Source organism: Mauremys mutica, chromosome 9 (assembly GCF_020497125.1).
Source record: "Mauremys mutica isolate MM-2020 ecotype Southern chromosome 9, ASM2049712v1, whole genome shotgun sequence".
NCBI classification, from domain to species: Eukaryota; Metazoa; Chordata; order Testudines; family Geoemydidae; genus Mauremys; species Mauremys mutica.
The window spans coordinates 88868466-88888326 of NC_059080.1; the positions used below are offsets into that span (position 1 = coordinate 88868466).

Sequence of the window (19861 nt, forward strand, 5' to 3'; positions counted from 1 at the left end):
TAGCTACCCTACCCCCACACCAAGCCCAACAACAAGAATTAGACCAAAGTATTAAAGCCCTCAGGAGACTAAACTATTGCGTGACAATGGGTAGAAAAAAAGGAGGGACTGAAATGCACTCAGGCCTGAGGCTCCTGCAAGGCAGGAAAATGATTTAATGAGATATAGCTGACCACTTAGGTTGCAGCTTGTAAATTTAGGATTAGACTATGGCATAGCCCTTAAGCAGCAGGGGAGGGGAGAGAGGGAGACCTCTCTTCTGCTCCTTCTGTAGCCAGAGTCATAGCAGAGTTGACCAGTCAGGCTGGGGAGGGTGGAGGATGCTGCACTCCTTAAAGGGGTGTTATTAATTGCTCCTCCATATACACAGAGGGCACTGCACCTCCCCGAGGCAGAATGTTTTCTGGTGCTCCTTCTGTGGTGGCATATCTCCACCATCCTCACAGCCAAGGCTGTGGCTAAATACTAGTTTATCCCTTAATAATGTTGCACTCCCTCCAACTACGGCTTCCACCTCAACTCTCCATTTCACCTAGAAAAATCACATTTTTTCTGGAGGGAATGGTATCAATACCATATAATACCTCTCATGCCTGCTATACTGATATTGCATTGTGTACAAATTTCACCAGCAACAATATACTCTATGTTTGTGTAATTTAAACAAAAACAGAGGGTGAATCTTTTACCAACTGAGGTCAAGATATCGCAGGCTGCAGTTTTCATACAATGCATGACACAGACGCTCCACACCAAAGTTCTTCATTTCATGTTTGCACAAATGCAGTTCCATAAGACAAGAGTTATTTTTCATCATTAGAGCTGTGTGAACTGTGGTCTCTTCCTAAAAATAAAATCTCAGTTAAACTATAATTTTAACGTCAGATCAGTTTTTAGGGTCAAACACCACTCTTTGGTGTTTGGCTCCAAGAACAAGTTCAACCTTCCCTGCAGTCAACGGTAGATGTCCAAGAGCAGAATTTGGCCTTAACTCATCTTCCTTCTGATGTATTACAACTTGATATACAAAAAATCAGGAAACAATTGCTTATTGTGATCGCTGGGAAAATAGTGAAAGTTACCAAAATGTGGCTGCAGATTTAAGGAACTGTATACCCCTGCAGTGTAAATCTCAGGCAAGTCAGTACTCTAACTACTAGTTCTCTCATCTACCTTGATCATTTCTTTTCCAAGTTTCCATGACACAACGTTTTAGGACTTGATCCAATTCCTATTGACGTCAATGGTGTGACAGAAATAGGTATCAACAATTATTTTATGAAGAGCAGAAGTCTTTGAAAGAGGGATTAACTATAGAAAAAACATATATCCTGCCTCTATAAGAGGCAGCGAATTGGTTTCAAAGTTATCACCTTTGGTTAAGACAATAATTTATATGGGGCTTCAGTCAGGTAGACACAATGGAGAAGCCTACAGACCAGAGAGGATTAACAAATGGGAAGACTCTGATAAACTTCAGTGGGTGTTGGATTGGGCCCTTAGTATAGCGTGGTGTTTATTCTGGTCCAGATTTTTTTCAAAAGCAGGAGACTAAAATTAGGCTTCTAAATCCATGGTTAGGCACCTACGGTGTTGTCTACACAGGGAAGTTTTTTCAGTAAAAGCCAAGGTGTGAATTTAAACGGATGTAGTTATATTGTCAGAACCCCCCAAATGGATACTTACCTCATTTTAAGAGTGACATTTCTTTGGTTCTGTTTATGTCACTTAGGAAAGAGTTTAAGCTAAACAAAAAAAGCCACTCTTACTCTGCAATTCCCATTTAGACAACCCCTAAATAAGGGCTGATCATCCAACTGCTTCTATTGAGATTAAGAACTGAGCACTTTGAAAAGAAGGCTGTTTCTTCATGTGCCTAAATTATGATTCAGGAGCATAACGCTAGGCAAGGAGGTATGAACATTTTGGCTCCTGAGTCTGTCTACAATCCTTTTTCTTGGTGTTCTCTCTTCCTTGGGCAGAAAGACTTAAAAAACAACCCTGGCAGCTCTCACACAAGCATATAAAGAAGCCCCAGAAAGTCACACTGTCCAAGACCATTATAGGCCTCCATAAAGCTATCAGTATTGCTTCTCTGTATGCGTATATCTGTTTAATTGAACTGACCCAACAGTATATACACATACCTCTTGGCTGTACAGTATAGGACGGTTTAGGTTTAGTGCTTTCATCGCTTTGTTATGGCTCATAACTGTTGCTATTGCTATTAGACTTTGTGTACCCTGAAAACAAAAACAGAAACTTTTTAGAAAAACCTGTTCAACATATAAATAAAGCAACATACCAAAGATACCATGCCTCCTTACAGAATGTATTTTTAGAAGATCATAAATATCAAATTGACACGAGTTAGAAATACTATTATTTTTAGCTCTATGTGTGTTGGAGATATTCAGTGGTAATCTGTCTCTGCAGTATTGCAATCCATACAAACATTTCCTGAAGATATCAGCAGGCAAAGGATGTTAAGAGAATGGAACTGAAATAATTGGCATGAATTACTATGAGACCTGCTGAAAATAAACAGAAACTGATACATTACGAAAAATTCTTCTCGTTTATGGGGTAAGACTGTTAGTAACATCATGGGTATGGAGAGCAGAGCTCCCCAGGTTCGGGATAGGGTTGTGGAATGCAGGGCTATCAGGGCTAAGGTTAGGGTTCAGGTAGGTGGGCCTCACTGAGCTAGGGTGAGGGTTGTGGAGGAGAGTGTTCTCTGGGCTAAGGTTAGGGTTGTTTTTAAAGGGACAGTCCCGTTTTTGGGGACTTTTTCTTATATAGGCGCCTATTACTCCCCACCACCTGTCCCGTTTTTTCACAGTTGCTAACTGGTCACCCTATTTATAATACACTTGAAAGGCTATTAGTTTTCAGTTTAAGTTGATAATTTTACTTTACTCACCAGATCACAGTCTCCAAGATCTAACTTCTCTAAGGTCGAATTAATTTGCAGCATTGAAGCAAAGTACATCCCACCTTTGTTTTCAATTTTGTTGCCAGTCATTCTCAGGTGTAGGAGCGTTTCATTCCTCTAGGCAAGAAAATTTAAAAGGATTTCCTTTGGCATAAAGACAAAATGTCATCTTCTGTAAGGAATACAGCCAACTGCTAACAGTAACTAAGTAACTGCCTATCTTTTCACTGGGACTAGTTGCCTGAGTAAAGTCTACGAAGAGCATAAGGGTTTGTAAGGGTGGGAGGGCTCTGAATTATTTATGGGTATCTGTGCTTCCACTATAATCTACCAATGTTCATATGTTTATTAAAGAATTCCAGACTGATATTTGTGTCCAAACTGCTTAAAAATAGAGTTAAATCCATTCATCATTATATTTTATTATAATGCCTGTCATTTCACATATTTAGCTAATAGCTGAATTTTTTAATTTAGAATACTAGAAGTTTGCAGGTCTTTCATCTGCCTTTATCACATGAGTAATCAAAGCCCACTGAAGTCACCTGACTTCAGTGGAATTACTCATGTGCAGACAGTTAAGCTTGTGTGCAGATCATTGCAAGATTGGCCTCTTTTTTGGCAAACTAAGGGCTTGATCCAAAGTCCACTGAAGTCAAGGGAAATATTCCCATTGACTTCAGTGGGCACTGGATCAGGCCCTAAGCATTTAAAGGATCAGGCCCTAGCTGTAATGTATACACAATCATTTTCATTTTTTAATTCCTCGGTGCCACTGTAACAGAAATTGCACTGAAAAATCCATTATGAGTAATTTAAATATGAAATTACAAAAAACACATTTTATAATGCTGCTATGTGAGATTATACAGTCATGTCCTAGACAAACTGATGTCAAGGCAAATAATGTCACCACAAAAAAAGGAAAATTTAAAAACAAAGACAAAAATAGGCATATAAAAGTTAGCAAGTTTCAGAACATAATGGAAAAATAAAAAAATTCTTGGCTATGTATGGAATTGTGTGAAATTTTGCCCCATTAAATTTTGATGAAATTTTTTGTTTTATTCTTCAGTTTAATTTTCACAAAGAGATATCCAGCTATTTTATAGCTGAAATCAATAAATATCAATGGCTGCAGAGGGCAGTTTTCTCTTCTTCTGAAAGATGATCTAAAAGTAGCAGAGATACAGTCTGTCTTGAGAAGACAAAGCAATCTCTTTGTTACAACAAATACTGGATATAAGGAAAGAAAAGGTGTTTTTCAGATTAACTTTGATGCTGATGTCCATCACAAGACACAATATCAAATCAGATGCTATTGTCAAAATTACTATAGTATATCGATTAATACTTACATGCAATGCTTTAGCTATCAGTTCTGCTCCATTGGCACCAATATCATTAAACATCAGATTGAGGTAGCACAGGGTTGAGTTTTCCTACAGTACACAAACAGGAAACCAACACCAAATTCAAAAGTATATTTTACAGAGCATTTTCTCATTTTAAAGAGCTGATGCCTCACACAGTTTTGAAAGACATTTTGTTTAGTAACTGTTTTCTCCGTAATTAATATATTGAGCACCAACCTTTAAAAACAACACAAAAATGAACACAGCAGTGATTAACCAAAAACTAACATCCTTATTAACCAATGCCCCAGCTTCAAACTGCTACATTTGCATATTCAGTTTTCAACATGCCAAAGGTTTTTGTATCTACAACAAATAACCTCATCACGGAAGATGACAAGGGGCAAATCAGAGGTTTAGGCAAATGGGGAAGTATTTGTTTAGATAACTGGGGAGGTGTGGGAGGCAGCTTGGGACTGGGGGGATACCAGTGCTAAAATGCTACTAAAATGATCATCAATAAAAAAGTTAATAGTGTTGATATTTAAATTGTCATCCTTAGGTTTCAGTTCAAAGCCCCGGGAAAAGACTGCAATAGTATATGCCTCAGAGGTACTGTTTCAGGCTGTCTGCAGACTCAGGAAAGCAATACTGCATTGGTTTACACTGATCACATTTTCAAGATTTTCTACACAACTATTAGAGCCAGAGGTATAAATTTTCTTTTTTAAAATGAAAGTTTAGGTTCGGAGCATGATTCTGCACCAATGAGCTAACTCCATAGATGTGGAGTTGCAGATTACAGGGATTTCTGTATATAGCTTGCTTCTGGCTGGCACTAGAAGCCTATGTCTTTAAGTTTCCATACATACTAAGGATATACATTATGTTTTTGTCCATTTCCATTAATTTTGTCATGCACAATATACTACCAAAATGCGTCACAAATGCCTCTTTTTCAGACTGTACTGTAAAAACCACATATATTGAACAACTGCAAAAAGTTTATGATGAATGTAATCTGATATTCTAAATTGATGGATCTGGATATGAAAAGCCAAGATTTCTGGAATTTTTCCAGAACAACACATACTGTCACCAATACATTGCACATAAATGTTATCATGGCCAATGAAACCACAAACTTGAGGTAAAAATCAAATATTTTGGCCCAGAGAAAACTACCTGAAGGAATTTTGCAGCATGCTCTGCTCCAACATCAGTTAATACATTATATCTAAGGTCCAGGCCTGTTGGACCACAGAACAGGAACGGAGTCTGACAGCCAAAAATGCGATTGTAAGCAGAGCTTCCTTTATTCTATCCCAGCATGCTTTTATACATAGTTTCATTCAGCAATCAGGTAATGATCAATTGGTTAATTAAGGTAACAGAAACAACTGTAACTAGTTGGGATAATTAACATCCGACACACCTGTCTAGCTCCTTCTCCTAATTACAGTTAATTAACTAATGAAAACAAACCCAGAGCCAGGTCTTTACACGCAGATCCAGCATAATTAATTTATCTCAGAAGCAAAACAACCTCAGTGTTTCTCATTACTTATCCCACATCTCCCCCCTTTATTCAAAATCAAAAAGAAAAAAGAGAGAGGAAACATTCCCAACTCATAATAACATAACGCTATAACCTATCACACAAAAAAAAAATAAGGATTAATAAAATCAACCTGTATGACCATACAATCCTTGGCATAATTCCAAAAAACATCAAACGAACAAAACAAAGACACAATAAACAGAAGATGAGAAAAATTCTACAACCCCCCCCCCTTTTTTTTTTTTTTTTTTTTTTTTTTTTTTTTTGAATTGTATCCCTCAGCTGTCAGGTGATCAAGCTGACACTGAGGGTGGGGGGTCTTTAAGAAAGACACATCAAATCACATGACAACACGACAACGATTCTGGCCAGAAAACAGACAACACAAAACATAACAGAGAACACAAAACATCATGGTACACTAAATACCTATATAGCCACACAAATTTTCTTTCAGACACAAATCATTCCAAGCGAGTAACTGATTCACGGAGGATCAGACTGAAAAAGTCCTGGCAAAGCTAACAAACAGCTCTCCTCCGGGGGCTCTGGTTCCGCGACGTCTGAGCGCGTCTCGTGAGGCTCCTCCGCATCTGCCTGCCGTCGCTCCGGAGGACGCAGCCAAGGCCGGACCCACTTCGCTGGTATCCACCTGGGACCTGTATCAGTGGCAACACACGCATAACCCCTGCCCCATGTTAGCAAGTCAACTGGTCCTTTCCATATTTGCTGCTGATAGTCAAACCACTTGACCAAGGGTCGGGGGGCCATACCCTGCTCTTCCCCAGTCATCCCGCTGATATGTTTAATTGCAGGGGGTACCTGGTTGTTTTTACCAACATGTAACCAGTTAAGTACATAAAGAGCTTTCAGTAAGCGAGCGGCAGGCGTCTTGTCCAAAGCGTCTGCCCGTTCACTACGAATCCCCCCTTTTTGTCTTAAGAGGAGCGCCTTCAAAGAGGCGTGAGCACGCTCAATAATAGCTTGCCCAGTAGAATTGCCAGGTACACCCGTAGAATGCTGCACACCCCAGTGGGAAAGAAACTGGGCAGTGCGATGAGAAACATAACCCCCGCCATTATCAGTCTTAATGAGGGCAGGAACCCCCATCACGGCAAAGCATGCTTGCCAATGCTTAATCACATCACGAGAGCTAGTAGAGGTCATAGCTGTCGCCCAAGTAAAGCCAGAAAAGGTATCAATGGTAACATGAATATTGCGCAAGGTGCCGAACTCAGCAAACGTGGTAACATCAGACTGCCAAACTTGAAGTGACAATAGGCCACGGGGATTAACACCAGATACAAGGGGCAATACATGCTGTTGACAATCAGGGCAGGAGGCCACGATAGCACGAGCGTCAGTAATAGAAATCGCAAACTGACGTGCTAAAGCACGGGCAGACTGATGAAAAAATTCATGGGAAATCCGTGCCTGGGCAAATGAATTCGGAACATGGGCAACGCCAACTAACTGATCAATCAGCGCATTGCCCTCGGCAAGACCATCTTGTAATCCAGAGTGGCTCCTAATATGCATAACAAAATAAGGGCACCGTCGAGCATTTAAGAGATGCCATAACTGAAGAAGAGCAGTCCATAAAACAGAATTCGTAACACGGCCCAACAGGGAGCGTTCTAAACGCTGAAGCACACCTACAGCATACAGAGAGTCACTGACAATATTCAAAGGGGCATCGGGCCATTTTTCAAAAGTGCGAACAATAGCACGAAGCTCTAGAACCTGCAGGGAGCCTTCAGCAAGAACAAACTCGTGATGCCAATGGCCGTCAATAAACCAAAGAAGTCCTGCACGCTGGGCACTGCCACTGGCATCGGTGAAAACGGTGAGACCAGCAACTGGACTAGATCGCAACATTAGGGCTTTTTCCAGAGGAAGCGTGGTAGCAAAAATTCGGTGTGAGGGAAAATGGCTACTAAAGTAACCGGCGTAATCCATGGTGGCAAGTACAAAAGAAAGGTGAGTAGCAAGCAACTGAGTCACAGTAACATCATCAAAGGGCAAATAAATGGTATGAGGGTCAATACCTGCAATGGCCAGCAAACGGCATCGGGCCATAGAAATGAGGTGAGCAATTGCATCAAGCCGCGTAGTCACAGTTGTGGTATAGTGCGAAGGTGGAAAAAGCCATTCAATGCCCACCAGTGGATCGGAAAGGGCCTCATGCCATTGAAAAAGTAAAGCTTCCAAAGAGGCATCTTTGGAAAAAATTGCCAAAAAAATGGGCAAGTCCGGATAAATACGCCCCGAATAACGTGTTGCAAGTTTATCTGCAATATTTCGTAAGGCAACCTGGTGCTGATTCTGCAGAGAGCGAGGTTCATCCGGAGCACGTCCACCTTGAAGCAGTTGAACCAAGGGTGCAAGATCCTCATTAGTTATACCACAAAGACCGCGAACCCACTGCAAATCGCCCACCAAGCGCTGAACGTCATGTAAATTATGAATATCCATCCGAAAGGTCAAATTCTGCGGGCGTACAATTGAATCCGTAATTTCCATACCAAGATACCGATATGGGGCTTGCCGCTGAAGTTTTTCTGGAGCAATTACCAGCCCAGCCTTTCGCAAAACTGAGTCAATTTCAGCAATCGCCACATCCACAGCAAAATGGGCGCCAGTAAACAAAAGATCATCCATATAATGATAAATAATCCAATCAGGGTGCACCAATCGCAGGGGTGCTATAGCCCAAGCAACATAAGATTGACAAATGGTAGGAGAATTTTTCAAACCTTGTGGTAGAACAGTCCATTGATACCGCCGGGCAGGTGCAGCCTTATTTATAGAAGGCACAGAAAAGGCAAATTTCTCGCGGTCCGCGGGATGCAAGGCAATGGTAAAAAAGCAGTCCTTTAAATCAACAACAAGCAGAGGCCATCCATGCGGAAGCATAGTAGGTGTGGGCAGCCCAGGCTGGAGGGCACCCATATCCTTCATAACAGCATTGACAGCGCGTAGATCTTGTAACAAACGCCAATGCCCAGACTTTTTGGGAATGGTAAAAATAGGGGTATTCCAAGGGCTAACAGAAGGTTCAAGGTGGCCCATAGCCAATTGTTCCTGCACAAGTTCATGCACCCGGGCGAGCTTATCTTTAGGCAGCGGCCACTGAGCGACCCAGACCGGCGTGGTGGTTGTCCATTCCAGTTGTAGGATCGGTCGCCCCTCAGTGGCCGCTAAGCAAAAGGTGAATTTTGCAACACAATGCCCCACTGACTTAAACAGTCCCGACCTAAAAGCCATATCGGAGCCGGCATTACATAGGGGCGAACTTTTGCGCTTGTGGCCGGATCTTCCACATCAGAAATGGTAATGAAATTTACACTAATGCGAGTCAATTGAGTCCCACCAATGCCGGTCACCGGTGTGGCGGCATCCCGCAAGGGCCAAGATTCCGGCCAAAACCGAGCGGGGACTATAGTCACATCGGCCCCTGTATCCAGCAAGGCGTCATGAATAATCTGCCGCCCATCGGACCCTTGAAGCCGAACAGTACGGGTGGGCTTGCGCGAAGTAATGTCCATAACAAAAGCAATTTGGGGAGGGCTAGTGGATCCAAATCCTCGGGACCCACGATCAATCGGGGTCGATCGGGGTACACATCCCTTGAAGGGTATTAGTTGAGCAATGCGCGTACCAGCAATTATAGTTACAGGGGGGCAGAGGGCACGTACCATTATCCCAATGTTCCCGGTATAATCAGCGTCAATAAGGCCAGGTAAAACAAAAATACCCTGTTTTGATGTAGACGAACGGCCAATCAAAAGAGCACTTAGTCCAAATCCTAATGGGCCATCAGTGTTAGAAGGAAGAATTTGAACTTTATCAGTCTCTAGAACTACATCTGATGCTGTGGCCAGGTCCACTCCGGCACTGCCACGGGTTGCTCCGGTGAGGTGTTCCAGGCAGCCGGGTTGGTAGGTGGAGGTACTTGTATCGTCGCGCTCCTCCGAGGGGCGCTCCGTGATCCGTTTCCCGGCAGCGGTGTTCCATCTTTCTTGTAACGCGCCCAGCAATCATTGGCATGATGTCCGAACTTATTACATCGTGCACAAGCACCAGTTGCAGAGTTAGGAGACATATCAGAGGTTCGCTGCCCAAACCTATTACGTCGTGTACAAGCGCCTGTTGCAGCTCTAGATGACATATCAGAGGTTCGCTGCCCATTTTGCATTGGGCAATCCCGCCAGAGGTGCCCGGGTTTTCCACAACTAAAACAAGGGCCAGCCGGCCGGGTCGATCTTTTTGCCCCCCATCGTCGCCCGAGCAGAGGTCGTAACGTCACGGCTAGTGCAGAGGCCTGTGCCTCAGCATGAATTGCTGCCTTATCCGTCTCCTCAAACATAGTGGCCTTATTACATGCTTCAATCATTTCCATTAGGGACGCAGTTTTGGGCAAAGTAGCTAAGATACGGCGGCAAGTGGGATTCGCATTCTGGGTGGCGAGATCAAGGCCAACTGCAGTCCTGGCTTCTGGCGTCAGATTAGGGGATCTATCAATAGCTTCTCGGAGACGATCCAAAAAGGTGGAATATGGTTCTGATAGGCCTTGAGTAATTTTAGCGTAGGGCGGGTTCGGCTTCCCCATCTGGGGCACCGCCTTAAAGGCAGCCAAAGCTAGTTCCTGTGATTGCTGCAGTATTCGGGGGTCCAGACGGGCTTGCAGATGTGGGTCAGCAAAACGACCGGCTCCCAAAAGCATCTCAGTAGTGGCCACGTGCCGGGGATCACCGTCCGGTAGATCCAGATTGTGGACAAGGGCCAAGTCGATTCTCTTGGCCCAATCATCTTTCCACAACAGTTTTTGCGTGGGTGTAAGAAGTAGATCAGCTAGTTTAATTGCATCATATGGACACATCGCCTGGCCCGTAAATACCTGTTCAATAAGAGACTGTACATATAGATTATCTAGTCCATAAGCCATAATTGATTTCTGTGCCTCACGGATCAATTTCCAATCCAAAGGGGCCCATTGTCGGTGATTAGGATGTTGAGGGTCTGGCGTAATTACTGGAAAGGCCTCAGGTGTCAGTCCTTCAAGGATGGCTTCCTTTATGACCCCATGCCAACGCTGTACTGGGTCCGGAGGGTCCCCGGGGTCAGGTGGGGCAGAAGGGCAAGTCGGACGAAAACACTCGTGAAGACTTGACCGTGATGATCCAGCTGGAAAACCTTGTTTTTGATCCAATTTGTTAAAAATGGCCTGCAGTTGTCGACCCTGGCGCTGCAGTTCCTCATAAAGAGCATCAGACCGGGTAAACTGAGTGAAATCAGAACATGGCTGTGATGGCATATGTTTCACCCGAGCCTCCTCTGCTTCCCCGCATTCATGACACCCCCAAGTCCCGTGGATACGGCACGGCTTTGAAAGGGGTGCATATGGCAAAGTTGTCTCCATAGGCTCGGGTGTATCAGGCGGTAGCGGGACCGAAGCAGGATCAATTATATCAGGGCCAATAGCTACGTTGGAGGGTAATGGCATCGTAGCAGAGGCAACATCGTCCATAGGGAAGGGGTCGGAAGCCAAGGGTATTACTGTGTCTTCACCACCAAAAAAATCCCTGGCTCCAACCGGCAAAACGGAGGGTATTCCGGGCGTTGGGTGACAAAGGTCTGAGAGAGCCGCCTGTACTCCTGCCTCGGCTGCAAAGGCTTCCACTATCTCTGTTGTCTTCTTCCATATTGGACTCAGGGAGAAGGCTTCCTTGTCACCCTGAGCCACTGATTTCCAAAGTTCACAGCCCATCCGCTCCCACACAGTTTTATCAAATATGGTATTGGGTGAAACAGAAAGTCCCCTTGAACGTCCCCACTGTAGTAAGCGGGATAATGCATCAGAGGGGAACTTTTCTCCCCGTCGCTCCGTGATGCGTGTCAGAATTTCATGCACCATTTTCTCCTCTGCAGACGCAGCGGCTCCCATTTTTAGTGCTCACCTCTAGATTCAGGTGTGCCCCGTTTTTTTTTTTTTTTTTTTTTTTTTTTTTTTTTTTTTTAAACGCCCTGCAGCTTACCGCTCGGCACTGGGCTTCAGGTGCTTCTCTCCGTTTGGACGCTTTATGGTTCCCAGCCGTACAATTCTGTTCAGATGCGTCCTTCTTCTTTGGACGCCCTGCAGCCGCCGCTTGACACTCAGGGGCGCTTTTCTTTTTCGGACAACCTGCGGCTTTTTTTTTTTGTTTTTTTTTTTTTTTTTTTTTTTTTTTTTTTTTCTCTCTCTCTCTCTCTCTCTTGGACGCCCGACGCTGAAACTTCAGGCGCGTCCCTCTTTTTCTTTTTATCAACTCAGGCCACCAACACTATCTTCAATCATCACATCGGGGTCACCATTTGTTGGACCACAGAACAGGAACGGAGTCTGACAGCCAAAAATGCGATTGTAAGCAGAGCTTCCTTTATTCTATCCCAGCATGCTTTTATACATAGTTTCATTCAGCAATCAGGTAATGATCAATTGGTTAATTAAGGTAACAGAAACAACTGTAACTAGTTGGGATAATTAACATCCGACACACCTGTCTAGCTCCTTCTCCTAATTACAGTTAATTAACTAATGAAAACAAACCCAGAGCCAGGTCTTTACACGCAGATCCAGCATAATTAATTTATCTCAGAAGCAAAACAACCTCAGTGTTTCTCATTACTTATCCCACACAGGCCTGAAAGGCAAAGAATACAGAAATAAATAAGACTAACACCACTTATTAATAACGAATTGATCTTCACATGAAGGGTAAGAAGAAAGAACCAAGACTCAAAACTGTTTCTTGTTTCCAATTTATAAAGAGATATGAAGTAATGAGATGACATACCTGTAACAAATGTGTTATTGCTTATGATGCAGGCAAGCATTCGAAAATCCTCATCTGTAACTTTCTGTACTGGCACCAAGCGGTTATTTCCAGCTATTTTTAATGTGATCCCTTTTGTCAATCTGCTGTAATGCAGAAATACTTTAAAGCATAAGAATGGCAGGAGAAAGAAACACTATACAAAGTATTACACCTCTACCTCGATATAACGCTGTCCTCGGGAGCCCAAAAATCTTACCATGTTATAGGTGAAACCGCGTTATATCGAACTTGATTTGATACGCTGGAGAGCGCAGCCCAGCCCCCCCCTCCCCGCCCCCCCGGAGCGCTGCTTTACCGCATTATATCCGAATTTGTGTTATATCGGGTGGCGTTATATCAAGGTAGAGGTGTAGTTCCATATGTGTCATAGGGTGGAGATGCAATAGTGCTTTCCCCCCACTAGTTTATTTATCAGGATTGTGAAATCTGGATAAAAAAAAATCCATGGAGAACAATGCTCTACTAGCTATAATTCATAATTGTTCATTTTGGCAGCCTGATACCCTGTACTGCCACAAGACCCCACTTAGAATTTTAGCAACAAAATGATTCAGGAGATTATTCTGGAAGGTTCATTCTCTCCTTTTTCCTTTGTTTTACTCCACCCCACCCTCAATAATTGAGCACAGAAGAAAGCAGCTCTCTTTCCATTTTCTCTACATCATCTTTCCTCAGACCACCCCAACACACAAAGAAATCTGTCATCTATAGCCAGCACCCTACACTGGAACCCTTATACAGTGCCATCAAACAACCACAACCCAGACTCAATCAGGACCCACCCCGACCTGAAAGAAATCTTTCCTGAACCTCCACTTCTGGCCTTCAAACTATCCCCCAACCTCTCCAAGCTCATCGTCAGAAGCAAGATCTCCACAGACCAGGATACACCAACTCAAAGCAGCATCAGACCCTGCCAGAACAACAGATGCAAAACCTGCAGACGTATCTCCACTGCCACAATGATCAACATACCTTTCAAGATCCATGGGTCCTATCACAACATGTGGTATATGTCATCCAGCGCACTAAATGCCCAAATAACAATTACGTGTGTGAAACCAGGCAATCACTATGCTCTCGAATGAACTCACATAGAAAAATGATAAAGGACAAAAACACCCTATCACCTGCGGGTGAACACTTTTCACAAAGTGATCACTCTATAACTAACATATCTGTCCTCATCCTCAAAGGAAACCTACTTTCAAAGATGAGCCTGGGAGCTTAAATTCATTACTCTGCTAGATACCAAAAATCATGGGCTGACCAGAGACAGTGGATTTATGGCTTATTACAATGATCTGTAACCCACTAACCCCTTCTTTTTATCCTATGACTGCAGAGGTGTTAACGGGCCACTCTACCTTGAATAAAGAACAGGAGTACTTGTGGCATCTTCTAAAGGTATTCAAACTGTGGGATGCAAAGAAACGTTCGGAGGGATGAGCGGCAACGCCAGGCCCGTCTGGGTTGGGGCGGGGGCACATTCAAAAATTGTAACTCAAAGGGGGAGCTCAGCTCAAATTTGGGTGGCCTGCTGAGGTGACTCAGGGTGGAGGTGGCGCTCCCCACCCCCAAGCCCCGCTGCCTGGGGCTGGCCCAAAGTGAGTCAGGCAGTGGAGGTGGCACACCCTCCCCGAGCCCTGCCAGTTGGGGCTGGCCTGAGCTGCCTGGCATCGCTGCTCACACCTCCCCCTCCCACCACATGAACATTCCTCCAGGGCATGCTCCAGTTTGAGAACCTCTGTACTAAATAAAATGCGTTGTCCGCCATTACAGGATTTTTCTCACATACCTGTTGACGAGAGCTTGCATAGTTTGGAAACTACTGCTCTGTATGTTTTGTACATTTTGAGTTTTCTGCCTGGAAGGAATATGCAACTACAGACTTTTGCCAACCTGTTGTCAACTTGAATTAAACCAGAACTCTTGCAATCTAAACCCAAAAAGAGGGATGTGTGTTTAAACCAGAAAACTCTGCTTTTTCATCATTCCATTCCTGGTCCTGTTACGCTGTCCAAAGCTTTCAGAAGTATTTAAAATATGCTATTTATTATTTCCTTACGTTATATCTGCTTTCTCAGCTTCTTCAAGCATGTGGGCAATGAAAGGGTTTTCTGGATGGCTTGACTCTTGGCAGGCTTGCAAATATTCTTTATGGAGACTTAGATGAGTTGACATGACAGCTTGAAAATAAAAGCAATTTAGTAGACAGTTTTATGCATTTCTAACGTGCCCATCATATAGAATCTGGGGCCCCTACGAAATTGAGAGGCAGCAGTAAGTCAAAGCACACTATAGACTTTTAGTGTCCTATAGGAGTTTCCATATGACCAGTTAGTACATAGCAGGCTAGAGCACTGTAGATTTACACTATTTCCCACACACTAACTCTCCATACAGACAAGCCAAGAGTCATCTTTAGTGTTAACACCAGGTAAGAGTGTGTGTTGCAATAATGCAATCTAGAGAATTCACATGCATGAATCTCTGTAACAAGGCCATAACAGAGGGGAATAGTTCAACCACTTAGCCATTTCTGAATGGAAAAAATGCATTTCAGGCTACTCCTTTTTGAGCATCTAGGACAAGTATTAGGATCTGGGACTATGAACCATCTTGACTTTTTGGCCATGTCTACACTACAAACTTTGGTCAACGCAAGCATAAAGCTGCCACGGTTAGTATTTTGGCTCCTTGCTTCAGTGCTCTGCATATTCACCAGGAGTGCTTGTGTTGATGCACAGCGGTGCACTGTGCATAGGTATTCCAGTGTGCGACTCACCATCATCCAGCACACTGTCTTTTGGGAAATTCTAGCAACGCCTGGTGGGGCAGGAATAAGTTGTGCAGGGATGACTGGGAACAAGGGGTCAAGTTCTCATTATGCAACTTTCTCTATCCCATAATGTCATTCATATCCCTTCATTTTGGTGCCTTTTTAAAAAATCCTACAAAACTGCACAGTATTTCTCACTGTCTGCCATCTCTGAAGTATGGAGCCCACAAAGCTCTACACTCTTATCATGAGCATTGCAAACACAAGGATGTATAATCCTCTGATATTTGCAGAGCTTCAAGAACTGCAGCAGCAGAGGATATAAACATTTATTGGAGGACAGATTATTGTGGGACATAGCAAGAACCAATTCAATGTTGTTGGTGGGGTTCATGGAGCAGCCGCAGACGGTGGAATGCCGCTTCTGAGCCCGAGAAACAAGCACTGACTGGTGGGATCATATCGTAATGCGGATTTGGGAAGACAAGGCTTGGCTGCAGAATTTTCTGATGTGAAAGGCCACATTCCTGGATCTGTATGCTGAATCCCCAGCCCTCCAGCACAGGGACACCAGAATTAGAGCTGCCTGGACAGTTGAGTAGTGAGTGGTGATCGCACTGTGGAAATTTGTAACACTAAACTGATTGCTACCAGTCAATGGGAAATTATTTTGGAGTTGGAAAATCCACCATGGGGGCAGCTGTCATGCAAGTATGCAGGGCCATTAATCGTCTCCTGCTACGCAGGACTGGACTTTTGGTAATGTGCAAGACATAGTGGATGCATTTGCATCACTGCAGTTCCCGAACTGTTGTGGGGTGATAGATGGCACGTATATCCCTATTTTGGCACCAGCCCATCTTGCCACAGACTATATCAACGGAAAGGCTTTTCTATGGTAATACAAGCATTGAGGGCTCACCGGAGACACTTCCCCAATATCAGTACTGGCTGGTCAGGGAAGATGCATGACGGTTACATCTTTAAGAACAGAGGACTGTTCAGAAAGCTGCAACCAAGGACATTCTTTCCTGACCAGCAGATTACCACTGCCAATGCTGAAATGGCAATAGTGATCCCGGGGGACCCACCCAGCCTACCACTTGCTTATGAAGCCGGCCATCTCAACAGCACCAAGGAAAGGTTCAACTAACAGCTCAGCAGGTGCAGAATGACAGTTGAATGTGCTTATGTTAGATTGAGGAGAATCTGGCCGTGTTTACTGTCATGATTGGATCTCAGTAAGAAAAACACAGCAAATGGTTGTAGCTGCCAGTCATATCCTGCATAATATCTGTGCGGCAAAGGGGGAAAAGTTGCCACAAGGATGGAGGTGGAGTGGCTGTCTGCAGAATTTGAACAGCCAGACACAAGAGCTATTAGAAGAGCTCAACATGGAGCTATGCACTGAAGGAGGCCCTGAAAGAGCCCTTTAAGAGTTAGCCACAGTACTGTAATGTGGTGTCGTGGACTGTGCTCTCTACCTGGTCCTGAAGTTTTGGGGGCTGCAGGGTACTGTGCAGTGGTTGATGTACATTTATGAATGTAACACTGTCTGTTAATGCACCTATTAATATGCAGTGATAGCTGTAACTTTATAATTATTACAATATGTTTGTCACTGATCCTATGAGTTCTGTCATCCTGTACAATAACAAGTAGTGGGTGCTTTCAGTAGACATTCTGTAGCATATGTTGTGAAGTAATAAAGATGACAAAAAATAGAATTCTATTGCATCCCAAAACTAGTACAAAAAAACTATGTGCAATTAAAAAACAAATACAATAAAAAATTCTGAAATAAATTAACAGAACTTACAAGGGGAAAATGTTCATGTCCATTTTAGTCGATTTTGCCTACACAAACAGCAACCAGGGCGCTCTCAGTTCAGTTTATGTTAAGCTGTTCTTACTGTTTTCTAGCATGGATTGGGAGCAATAGAGACACGGCTCCTGATGCCACATGGAAAGTTGGGGGTCTAGGGAGGTGCTAACATGGAGTTCTCCATTGGCTGCAAAGGGAGGTGAGCCCATGCTTGTTGAACCTGTAGGTCAAGAGGCTGCAGCATCTGTGTTTTCTGCTGGAAAAGCCCCATTATGTCCTGGTGCAGCTCCCTCTCTCTCCTTTTCCTGCTGGGACTCCTGGGCCTTTCTCCACGCTGTCGGCAATATTCACCCACCAGCCCCTCTGCTCACAGTCTGAAACGGCACTGTCTTGCAGGATCTCAGAGACCATATCCTCCTAAGTCGTCTTCTTTTTCCTCCTTATCCAGGTCAGGCTTTCAACAGGTGTGGAGGGGGACCCCTCCAGGCCACAACCGCAGAAGACAGAGAAAAAATACACAGTGGTATCGTTGTATTTATAAACTGAAAGTTAAGTTTCAGAGCTCCCTTCCCTTGCTCTCCTAAAGTTTTAAACAAGACATGCTTATTGACACTTCAGCTCCAGAGTGCCTGTGCACAGCACTGCTCTCCAGTTTCAGCCATGGTGAGTATGGCCCATCAGGGGCACGGGGTAAATGAGAGGGAATTGTTCTGTAGGATGAAACAATCAAATGTTGGTCCCCATCTCCATGGGTACGAATGTAGGGCAATGGTACTGAGTACTGGCACTATTTTCCACAGGCAGTGGTGATTGTAGCAGGTCTCTTGCTTCTGAGACTAACAAAGGCACAGAGAGCACAGCTGCTGCTGACATCCCAAAGCCACTTGGGCCCATATGCTGCTAGCCTATTAACCGCTATGGTGCCTGACGAAGTCATTGCGGACTGGCGTGGGAAAGTGTCCTACCGCAGAGGAAGAAATAAGACTGCCATCCCTAGAAAGCTTTGGGAGAGGATTGTGGAGATCCTCTGGAGGATCTCTCTGGAGGATTCAAGGGACATCCCTGTGTACATAAACAAAGTGCTCTCCATGGCCTCCCTTGCCTGACTCTACAAGGAAATGAAAACCAGACAACTCTACCTCTGTTTGATGTACCACTACCTCTTCTATTAGTAAACTAATAAAAGTCAATACCTGCTTCCTGCTGCATTGGGTCAGGCACCATCTATACATTTAATCACTGTAATGGGAACTGCATTCACACATTTACCCAAGGTTCCTTTCCCTACTCATCCGAGCTCTGCTGCTGGGACTGACTAGATGGTGGTGGAGCCTCAAACAGGTCCTGGCTCGCAGCATAGTTGGACACCCCAGATCGCATGCCCCCCATCCTCCTCCTCACTGTTCACAGCAGGGATCTGTCTCTCAGGCTCCTCGGCAAGTATGGCATGAAGCTCATTGTAACAGCAGCAGGTCTGCAGCTCAGCACTAGATCAACTGTCGGGCCCCCTGGCCTTCTGGTATGCCTCTTGCTGTTCCTTAGATTTCCCACATCATCGCTGATTCCTGTCATACCCCTTCACCTGCATCCCCCATGTCATCTGTCACATTTGTATGGCTGTTCCATGCCTGCACAGTCTCTTTTCCCCACAGGCCAAGGAGATCTGATACCTCTTGTCTATTCCATGCAGGAGTGTGTCTGGAGCATGCAGCCGGGCATGGTCGGTTTGGCAGTTGCACACAACAATGTGCATGGTGTATCCACAAGCTGGGCAATCAGGAAAAGGCATTTCAAAAACATGTGGGGTTTTTAGTGAGGGTGGGTGGGTAGCTTCGGATCTCTGTGACCCCTGGGCAGCAGAGTTCACACTACTGACCAAAGCAGTGAGTTTCAGTGCTTGTCTACACTGCACTCCATCACCACAGTACCATAGGCGGCAGGTTTGTATAATTTTTGGTGGGGCCCAGAATGGGTGTAATCTCCCTCCCCCCCCCCCCGCCCTGTAAGATGATATATATATTTTATTAAATAGTGTAAAAATGGATTGGAAGCCATAAGCATTTAAGTTTCTTTTTATTGCATAATATCACTATAATAAAAAATTATTTAACTAAGAATATCAGTAATTAATACTCTTTTGAATATGGAAACGACCATACACTGTTTATTCAATAATCCTCAAAACAAATACTTTCTAAAATTGCAACAAATATAGCCCCTTCTTTTGTGATGTGCTTTAGGAGGCAGCAAACACTTTTTGTCGTTGTTTGGTTCTTGAAATGAAGTCATCCAGGAGACTTGCAATGTCCAATTCAGAGGTAAAGTTTTTATGAACGTGCAGAAATGTCAAGTGATTTAGACGTTCTTGGCTCATTGTTGTTCGCAAATAATTTTTCAGTCGGCGCAAGCAACTGAATGATCGCTCAGCGGTGCAGGTTGTAGTCGGAATTGTGTAGAATAATTTCAGGAGAATTGTAACTTCTGACAACAGGTCACTTAAGCCTTCATTTTGTTTTAGAAATTGT

The 19861-nt window shown here is 44.0% G+C and overlaps 1 protein-coding gene across 10 annotated transcripts in view; it reads right to left on the minus strand.

Moving 5' to 3' along the window:
• LRRC34 (leucine rich repeat containing 34) overlaps nucleotides 1-19861 on the minus strand; it is a 34249-nt gene that overhangs the window by 4375 nt on the left and 10013 nt on the right. For 9 of the 10 annotated variants that reach the window (XM_045029364.1, XM_045029361.1, XM_045029356.1 and 6 more), the window contains exons 3-9: nucleotides 14798-14918; nucleotides 12688-12812; nucleotides 5476-5540; nucleotides 4294-4377; nucleotides 2924-3052; nucleotides 2148-2243; nucleotides 690-844 (exon numbers count right to left, since the gene is read on the minus strand). In XM_045029364.1, the coding sequence (XP_044885299.1) occupies nucleotides 690-844; nucleotides 2148-2243; nucleotides 2924-3052; nucleotides 4294-4377; nucleotides 5476-5540; nucleotides 12688-12812; nucleotides 14798-14918 (775 nt within the window). Of the gene's footprint in view, nucleotides 1-689; nucleotides 845-2147; nucleotides 2244-2923; nucleotides 3053-4293; nucleotides 4378-5475; nucleotides 5541-12687; nucleotides 12813-14797; nucleotides 14919-17330; nucleotides 19245-19861 lie in introns of those variants that run through there. The other variant, XM_045029365.1, reaches the window with a different exon arrangement.